Source organism: Pollachius pollachius (genome assembly GCF_949987615.1).
Source record: "Pollachius pollachius genome assembly, chromosome: 3".
NCBI classification, from domain to species: domain Eukaryota; kingdom Metazoa; phylum Chordata; class Actinopteri; order Gadiformes; family Gadidae; genus Pollachius; species Pollachius pollachius.
This window is the reverse complement of record NC_136936.1, coordinates 32,092,128-32,102,127: the sequence shown is the minus strand read 5'-3', so window position 1 is coordinate 32,102,127 and position 10,000 is coordinate 32,092,128. Positions and strand designations below refer to the sequence as shown.

General features: G+C 44.4%; 2 protein-coding genes across 2 annotated transcripts in view; both read right to left on the bottom strand.

Moving 5' to 3' along the window:
• Positions 1-949: 949 nt before the first annotated feature.
• fev (FEV transcription factor, ETS family member) lies at positions 950-3,518 on the bottom strand (the record flags this gene model as incomplete). The annotated part of the gene is given in 6 exon segments (XM_079733012.1): positions 950-2,091; positions 2,841-2,912; positions 3,327-3,392; positions 3,395-3,423; positions 3,425-3,476; positions 3,479-3,518. Coding segments are annotated over 6 exon segments (801 nt in total). The 3' UTR covers positions 950-1,549.
• A 4,090-nt stretch (positions 3,519-7,608) lies between these two features.
• The window catches only part of cryba2b (crystallin, beta A2b), a gene marked incomplete at both ends in the record, with an annotated part of 2,586 nt that continues 194 nt past the window's right edge, over positions 7,609-10,000 (bottom strand). The window contains 3 exons of the mRNA XM_079731376.1: positions 7,609-7,756; positions 8,007-8,149; positions 8,482-8,623. Of these exons, the coding sequence (XP_079587502.1) occupies positions 7,609-7,756; positions 8,007-8,149; positions 8,482-8,623 (433 nt within the window). The remainder of the gene's footprint in view (positions 7,757-8,006; positions 8,150-8,481; positions 8,624-10,000) is intronic.

Below are 10,000 nucleotides of genomic sequence, written 5' to 3'. Positions count from 1 at the left end.
GCCTCGCCATTGCAATACATACACTGGAAACAGAGCGCAAGGTACCTTGGCTGCAAGCTGCTCAGGGCCACACCCCCACCCTCCTCCTTGACCCGCCTCTGTCCTCCTCATTTGCATTAAAACTACAGACACCGAAACGGAGCATTTGGGGAAAGCTCAATGTGCGACTGGCTCGGCTGTAATTCAGCACCACGGCTGAACTCCGTGAACGTCTTCAAATACTGTATTTGGGGCCTACTAATATCCATATTAAAGCATCCATAAAGTAGCATGCCATGGGACCTTTAAGGAGAACACATAATTTTGATAAAATATTGTGTATTTTGGGCATGTAAGGTCATTTAAGTCGATAGCTGAGTTTACTTTCATAGAAGCGCATTTGTCCCTCTATGGACGGTCTCTATTAGAAGAGTTATATTGACCCCTTGTGGTTAACAAAGGAATCTTTTCCCAGACATGGAACCTCAAACCAGTCGATGTCCACTCACCGACTCGTTCCTCAAGCCGGTGACATCCAATAATACAGTTTGCGCCATGCTTAATGAGCCAAACAATCATTTATGATGTCTAGACTAACACTTAACCATAGATCCTTCTCTGTAGACCGTTTCCACAATAATTTATAATAATAACCTTTGCCTCATCTCGCATGCCTTCAGGCCTGGTAATGTTTCCTTCACACAGATCTCCGTAATAAGCCTCATGCATACCTTGGTAGTCCAAAACCTTCACTCTTCAATGAAGTAAAGCAAATTAATTATTGTGGTCTACAATAGATGCATCCACATTAAAGGATTTCACTTTTCTGAATTCACAAAAGATTCACAGAGATCTCCAGAGCTGCTTCATCGTTGGGTAAATAAAACGTTTATTTTAAATGGTCTCTAGGGCAAATCACATCTTACAGCACGCTGTCCTGCTGTATTTCCAAAAAATAAATAGGCCTACATTGTAATCCTAATCGACCACATAACATGTTTCAGATTCAACCTCGGCCATATAAAGTATAGGCCTACCTGCCAGCTACTAATTAATTTACGTTTCAATTAGTTCATTAATTCGGCCGTTCACATTGTATTACCGCAATGTCTTATAAGACTAACATTTCATATTTTGCGAATTAGATGTTTTTAAAACATGAAGTGGATGGATAGTTGAGACGAATTGGTATTCATTCAAAATCAGGAAGAAATCTTATTCCAATAAATGTGTTTAGCCTAACGAAGTGAACCATGGGAGGGCGCTAATAATGCAGTAATGATGGGATGGTGTGCACATCAAACCTCGCAATACACGAGGATAAAGGATAATTACGAAGGATGAAGACAGGTAAGGCGTCACGACCTGACAATGCTCTTTCTACGTTAGCCAATGTTATCTATATTTGTTCAATGAGCGGAAAACGGGCCTGATTAACAAACTCTTGATTTATCCTCACATGCATTATAGGGTACAAAACCTATCCTAAACGTCGATAGTGTTCTTCATTCGATCAAATCAAATCAAACCGAACCACCTGGTGCTCCCAGTAGTCTCGCTGCGGGGTCAGTCAGTTGTAGTGCCCGTTGGAGAGGCCGCTGATGCTGTTGACGCAGCTGATGTGCGCGGCGGACACGGGTCCGAAGGGCCCTGCGGGGGGCGGCAGGCTGTGGCTGTGGTACAGCGCCGCGGGGGGCGAGCCCGCCCAGTACGAGAACCCGGACCCGGGTCCCATGCCGGGGGCAACGAGGTTCAGCTTGGAGATCCCGGAGAAGGGCATCGGAGCGAAGTTACTCTGGAACTTGTAGATGGCCTGCTCCGTGGTTGACGGCTGGCACACCTGCGCCAGGCCATGGAAGTCGAACTTGTAGGCGTAACGCTTGCCGTGCACCTTGGTCATGATGTTTTTGTCGTAGTAGTAGCGCAGCGCTCGGCTCAGCTTGTCGTAGTTCATGTTGGGCTTGCTCTTGCGCTCCCCCCATCGCCGCGCCACCTCGTCGGGGTCCATGAGCTTGAACTCGCCGTTGGTGCCCTCCCACGCGATGCACGCCATGTTGCCGCTGTCCGACAGCAGCTCCAGGAGGAACTGCCAAAGCTGGATCTGCCCGCTGCCTGCAGGGCGAAACACGGGGCGAAGAGGTCAGAACGCAGCCTCACAGAGGGCCATGGATCAGAAGAGGCTTAGGGCCTGTTCATCAGCGGGATGTGTTAACACGAGCACATAACTTCCATAATACCTCTATTACCCACTACTGTAGGAAGAAGAGAAAGTGAAAGAGAAAGTCCCTAAACCTTTAGGAGATTAAATGACCCTGAAGAGGTCCGAACAGATCCATGACGCATGTCATCAACGTTCGATTAATTCCGTTTTCAATAAATCGATTATCCGCTGATTAGGCCGAAACATTTCCTTTATCAGGCCTAGGATTTTCCTTACTAAGTGCATTATTCGTATATTGTTATTATTGTTTTTTTAATACTTAATATTATTATAATTTGTATTAGCCTAATATTATGATTAATATTGTTGAGATTATTTGTATTATTATTAATATTAGGCCTACTTATATTTGGCCTACTATTATTATTAATAATAATAATAATAATAATGATAATAATAATAATAATAATAATAATAATAATAATAATAATAATAATAATAACTATTAGCCTACTTTTAATAACTATTAATAATAGAAGTAGTATTATTAATAGTAAAAATATAAGTATTATCATCATCGATTGTGCTTTGATTGTTTTAACATAGGCTACATTAATCATGTAATGTATTGATTCAAAAATATTAAGTAACATGCAGCTGTCCTTATTGAGGCCAACAGTCAAACTTATTTATCGCTTACCTTTCTGGACTCCGGTGTTGATCGGAGCCCAGGGCGTTCCTTTGCTTTCCTTCAACAGATTCTCTGTCGGGTCTAAAATAAAAATAAACAAATGGTCAATACCATCAAAAAGATATCACCTATTATCTAACACAGAGAAAATAAAAAATAACTGCAATTATAAAAGTAGGGCCTATAATAAAATAAGATAAAAGTGTTGGTCTTCAGGTTTTTTCCTAATCCTCTTTCCTCATATTGAGTCTCCTCTAAAATGGTATTCTAGGCTCCTCTCTCCCTGCGGCTTGAGGCTCCAGCCTCAGGAAACGCGTCCAGGAAAAAGGATATCCGATTTCCGACAAAGAGGAGACGAGCTTTCAGAATGGAACGAACAAACCCGTGAGGTGGGACCAGCGAATCAGGGACAGAGGACCTCGGCTAAACCCTCTCTTCCTCTATTTCAGGAGAATAAAAGCTGTATGAGCCCATAATGTGAACAAGAGGACCAACCTGAGAGATACATGTTGAACATGAGCTGTCCTCCGCAGTCCTGTCTCATTGTGTTGGGATGCTCACGACGGCTGGGATTTCATTTCGGTGGTGGTGGGTAAAGATTTTTATTAAACTTTATCTCATAACTGAGATCTGGAATAAAGGCGGTGGACAGATGGAAGTTTCTAGGCAACTGTCACTGGCCCCCATCTCTGAGACAATATTCAGACAGCAATTTCCCCTGGTGCATTGCTTTAATTAAAAGAGCAATTTACCTCTGTCAGGGCGCCCGGTGCTCACAATAAAAAGAGCCGATAGGATTGGGCCTTATCAATGCGCCATCACAGTTTAATAAAGTTTCCGCGTTAAGATCTCCGTTTCTATGGTGAATTGAAGTGTTTGACATGGAAACCAGTTCAGATCCTGCTCACTTTTCCACCTCTTTACCTCTCGGCAAACAACAAAGACTCGTTTCATGTTGGGGGTAAAAAGCATATTTACCTTAAATACACGCCCCAGTGCGCATGAGAAAACAGAACATTTGGTCCGTCTGTTTGTGTGTTTAAGGTTATATATATAGTGTTATATAGCTTTAATAAGGCAGGATGGGCTTATTGTAACAGCAGGACCTCGCGTCGTCGTGGATGTGCCCACACGACCACACGTGGGAGGACGTGGATGACTTATTATGCAAAAAGAAAAAAGTTTCTTATATTGCTTAGCATGTAATATCAGAACAACTATGAACGGACGCACAAATCCTTGCTTTCACACTCCTTGTGAATAAGAGGGATACAAAATCGTCTGTATTCAACACGATTTGAATGTGCAGCACAAAAAACGAAGCATATAAACCAAATGTGATTGTATTATTTTATTGTAAGCATACAGACATGTTAGGACAAAAAAACTGGTACAATTTTCATTAATTTGTTCCTGAAATTACATTAACAGCAATTGGCCGATACAATAAATTATTATAATAATGATAATATTTATCAGAAAAAAAAATATTCAAAAAAATTGCGTTAGCTTACATGATGCCTTGTCAGTATAATAATGGAAAAAGGAGCCATTGTTTTCCCAATGTTCCCACAGGCCAAGTGGCTAAACAAAGGTCAAAGGTCACAGGGGCTGCTGAAGGCCCTGACACAGCGGGCCCACGGACCACGCTGAACCGTCGCTGAAACGCGTTTATTGGGGCCTCGTGACTGTCGGCAGATTCCCGGTATTCCCAGACCGTGTTATAGCGAGGATGGTATTATTCCACAATGTTTTGCTTAAAGAAAACGATGTTTTAATGATACATGCGCATAAACAGTGAATTTAATGAAGTACGATACGACTGAATAAGCGGGGACATAGCTTGGACCATGTATCATATCGTTAACCTAGGACACTAGGCCTATTTGCTGCTGTTTCATCGTTTACTGTTTAAACACTAAACCGATTAAAACTAAATTGATCTTCTTCCTTGGCTTTTTTTTATATCCAGTTTCCACATTGAAAAATATTTTAATGTCCAGGCTTATTTAACTGAGAAGTGTCGTTCTTCCTAGGCCTGCTTGTGTGTGCTTCATTGCTTATGTTTCTCGAGTGATCCGTTTCAGATGATCAGTAGCAGTAGAAGTAACTATGTAGTAAAGTGTCGCTGAGTCGCTCCCTGACTAGAGGGTTTTACCAAATCGTCTCAGGGAGGGTGCGGCGGTCCACGCTGATTGGTCTATACCCGCAGGTCCTCCTGTGCCCTCCTGGTCAGGAAAGATCGCTCCTCTCACGCAATCGCAGAGGAGGGTACGTGCAATGGGTCTCAACCTGCGGTGTCCCTTTTATCCGCAGCAAGCCGTCTCCGTGGCGGCCTGCTCGGAGCTTCAGGGCCTAAAGAAAGACTCATGTATGTTCTTATCCTTCCTCAGACTCGAGACATTGTAGACATTGTGTGGAAATTGTAGACCTATGTGCTGCAGGCTCAGTTTGTTTTTCATGCAAACTTGATTTAGAATAAAGGTCAGGTTATATTAATTATTACATGCGTTTGAATGTAGGTCAACCAAAATGTAAAAGTAAAGAAAGAATAACGTTTTCTCCAACCAAAGGCGTAGGAACCGGGGGGGGGGCGGGGGGGACGTGTCCCCTCCAATATTGGAAACAAGCGCATTTGTCCCACCTAAAATTTTTACCGGGGGGAGAAAAAGATTTTATTTTATTATGAAAGCGCAACACAGCGTCTTGTCACCGCTTCTTATTCTAAAAAACTGGATGATTGAGCAATTAAAGAATTGATTTGATATTCATCAGTTCATTACTGCCATGCAAAATGTGTTTTTCTTTACATTTGCAAATGTATCTTTTAAGTAGAATAAAATATATTTGTGAATTTTTTCAGTGCAGTTAATTTATGACATATTTCTGTTCAAACCATTAACGGATCTGTCAGGTTTCCGATATGTGGCCCCCCCAATGTTAAACTCATTCCTACGCCCCTGACTCCAACTAAAGGACTAAATGCCTACTCCATCGAAAAATGAGTCTATAATACATTTAGTTAAGTGCCACATTATCTAGATTCATCCTAGAACCACGCGTAGTGGTTCTGTAGTGGTTCTGTAGTGTCTCAGTAGACGTGGGCCCTGGTGGACTGGAGCTCTGGTGCAGTCTGATGTCTCTCGCTGTGTGATCTCGCTGACTGACAGATCCAAGTAGGTGTGTCTCTGGCATACCAGACTTGCTTTAGCTGCCTGTGTTCAAATACAGTCGCAGGCAACTTAAAACAAGCCTCGAAAGCTAGATTGTATCGGCATGATCCTCATGGTAGTCGCCCAGCCTTCTGACAACAAGTCTCAATGATCACAAACACTAGCCTAATTCATTTACTTTAATAAATATGCATTGAAGCATAGCTCATTGGGATTACGTTTATAAAAATAGACCTAGCAATTAAAATAAAATGATTTTTTGTTTGGTTGCTATTTCTTTAATATTAAGAAATAGCAACCCATCATAATAATCCTTATCCCAAAAATCCTTACTCCAAAAATACAAATACATTGTTACATTATTAATAAAAATGTGATTGTTAGTGTGTTAATAAAGGATATCTACTCTGAAACTATTTTGGTTTGTAAACGTACCTGAGATCGGGTGAGCTGGAGTCACTGACAGCAGCATCCTGACGTCTGTAGTCCTACGGCCTGACTGCTGGCTGCTCTCGCTGCGTCGTTTTAATCAGTCACAGCCACAGGAATGTGTATTTGAGAAAGGTGTGTTTGGTTGAACATTCATTAAAAGATCCTGGTTTGGGTGTGGGATCGTCGCTCCAAGGCTCGTGACAGGTGAGTAGGTGTGTGTCTCCAACACGGAGCTCCACGTCCTGGTGAGGAGGCCGCTAGTAAACAAACGGACGGATTTGCTCAAGGATGTTGTTGAACCGAAGTCAGGTACACGAGCACACAGACCGCTGCCAGGCATGACTTGGGCCGCAGGCAGGAGGTAAACGTATAGAGTTTTGAGAGGAATATGGTGCGCTTATAGTGATTCATTCATAAGCATCGTGTTGTGGTCAGGTTGCATTTGCGTGTGTATTGCTGTACGCGGCGTGTAACAGGCGACCGAGATGGAATACATAGACGCTAGAACTATCTAAATGCAGCCTCGCAATATCCCTTTCAGAATAAAGCAGGCCTACATTACACATAATTTGAAAAACGTTTGAACAATATTTGGAAAGTATATGCAAAAAATGCGGCTAGTAGCAAAATGACAAAAAATCAAAACCAACTGGCAGCAGGCCGAGAGTCAGAACGATTAGAACAGTTTTTAATTTGGCAGCATCTTGAATCCTAAAATATATCCTTACAATGGACACTCTGCACAATGCCATCGAAGTTTGATGTGTTACTATTATTAAGCCATTTAGAAGACACTTTAATTGAGAATGACTCATTAATAACTGAAGCCATTAAGGCAAAGCTATAAAGGTCAAAACCTACAGATGCCTATAGGCCCATGGACACTGGGAATTTAACCCAGAACCTTTTGGCTGACTCTCGAATCCCCCTAGCCACAAGTAATGACGAAACGACAGACCAGTCATGTTTCAGTCTCCATTTTGAAGAAAAGCCTTTATTGCCATGAATGCGAGCGCAAGCTAGCAGCAGAAGGTAAGATCAATACAATATGCAATAGAGAGAAGGATAGCCAGGCCGCCCGCTCTTCAGTGTGCCGGTGGGCCTGGGGTGGGCACCGGGCCCGGAGGTGGAGGGGTGGGGGGTGGTGTCGGGCTGGGTGGAGTCGAAGGGCTTTAGTGCTGGATCCTGCGGATGGACTGCACCTGGTTGGTGTGAGCCTGGGTGCTGTACTCATTGTAGTGCCTGTACTCGCCCTGGTGCCTGTCCCTCTCCATGATGTACTGGTATCCACGGTAACCGGGGAACTGGTAGGCCACCCAGCTGGAGAGAGGGAGAAGGAGGTAGGGGGTGAGAGAGTTCGACCGGTGGTAAGATGTGGGATCAGTGAAATCAGTAGCCATCACTAATGAAAAGGTTGCGTGTTTGAATAGTAATCATGGGAGGGGATTAGCGGAAGAGAAGGACAGAAATATGATAGGCAGAGGGAGACAGAGAGAGAGAGAGACAGAGAGAGAGAGAGAGAGAGAGAGAGAGAGAGAGAGAGAGAGACGGTCCTCTATGGTATGCTTACGCTCCAGAGTTGACCTTAATGGAGGCCACCTCCTTGCTGCACCAGCCCATGGCCTGCAGGGAAGGGTAGTCATCGCACATCTCAAACTTGCGACCCTGGAAGTCCTCGCACTCGTACAGGGTGACCTTGCTGTCACTGTGGTTCTGTGGGTTGAGAGAGGGAGAGGGAGGGAGAGAGAGGGAGAGAGATTGAGAGAGAGAGAGAGATACAATGGTCACAAAGATGTAAAGGTGGGAATTATTGTGGATTGGTGAGGAGCGGGCCATGTTCATGTTTAATTATTGAACATCTACCAAACAATGACTCTGAAATGTATTGTGAACCCGTGTGTCCTACTCCCTCCTTGTTGATTTGTCTTACGGGAGATTGGGCAACCATTTATTTCATTATTATTATTGATTTATAGATGCGTATATATATATATATAGATATATATATATATATATATATATATATATTTAAAGGGGGGGCTCACAGCGGACTTGATGGGCCTGAAAGAGAGCAGATGCTCGGTCCTGTAGCCGCTGTTTCCGCTCCAGGCCTCGTAGCGGGGGTAGTCTCCCTTCTCCAGGATGAACTGCTGGCCCTGGAACTCAGGGTACTCATAGCCCACCCAGCTGGAGAGGAGGAGGAGAGAGGAGGATGAGGAGGAGAGGGGAGAAGGAGGGAGGAGAGGGGAGAGAGGAGGATGAGGAGGAGAGGGGAGAGAGGAGAGAGGAGAGGGGAGAGAGGAGAGAGGAGGATGAGGAGGAGAGGGGAGAAGGAGGGAGGAGAGGGGAGAGAGGAGAGAGGAGGATGAGGAGGAGAGGGGAGAAGGAGGGAGGAGAGGGGAGAGAGGAGGATGAGGAGGAGAGGGGAGAAGGAGGGAGGAGAGGGGAGAGAGGAGGATGAGGAGGAGAGGGGAGAAGGAGGGAGGAGAGGGGAGAGAGGAGAGAGGAGCAGTGGAGGATGAGCACAGAGGAGAGGCGAAGAGATGGGAGGAGATAGGAAGGAGAGAGGAGAAGGGAGATGGGGGAGGGGAAATATAGAATAGAAGATTACTGGAATAATTTATTAAGGGCAATATCAATTAAATGTATCATTCAAAAAAAGAAAGGCAACCACAAAGAAAAGGACATGCACACATCAGACCTATACTCTCTCTGTCTCCCCAACCTCTCCTTTTCTCTCCCTCTCTATCTGCTGCATAATACCGCCAAAGGAACAAAAAACACATGCTCACAAACAAACACGAGTGAGGGAAGAGCCGGACAGAGAGGCGGTTGGTGTGGTCCAACAGTGGCGGGGTTTGGCTAAACAATAGCGCTCAACGCCATCGTTATGAATTGCCTTTAGCGAAAACCGCGCACGTCTCCCTTTTGTCAGTGTGAACACAAAGCCCAGAGCAAACATTAACGCTGCTGCTGTTCACTGCTGCTGCCTGCACCCAGCCGCTTATCTGATCGCCAGTCAGTCAGCAATTCCGGCTCAGCCGCCAGCTGCACGCTGCCAAGCAGGCCATGATACACAGCACTAGCTCATGTTCAAACCCTCAGCCAGCCTCGCACACAGCATAGCTACGTGTTGAATGTAGAACCCTGTTCTGCTGGCCGTGGGCGTGGGGCTCACATCAGGGCTGCCTTGTCGCCTGACAGCTTAAAGAAACACTAAATCAATATTGTTTTTGCTAACGGTGTGTATGCTGTGGGTATTGAGTCAGACTATGGCCTCATCACGGCCCTCTGCTCACCTGCCTTAGCTCTCACATGAGGCCACAGGGAACCTGACAGTTGAGAAGGACAGCAATGGCACTGTATATTCTATGTACATATCAATTCTTCTTCCTGTTGATCTGTACATTTTAGGGCTGCTCTTAATTCTAACTCAATTCCAGATGGCCAGTGCTCCTTTTAATTCATTAACTGTCTAATTCTAATGCTATTCTGTATATCCTACACCCGTCTTACTACCTATAACATAATATACCTATAACATATAATGGTGGTTTTATGAGG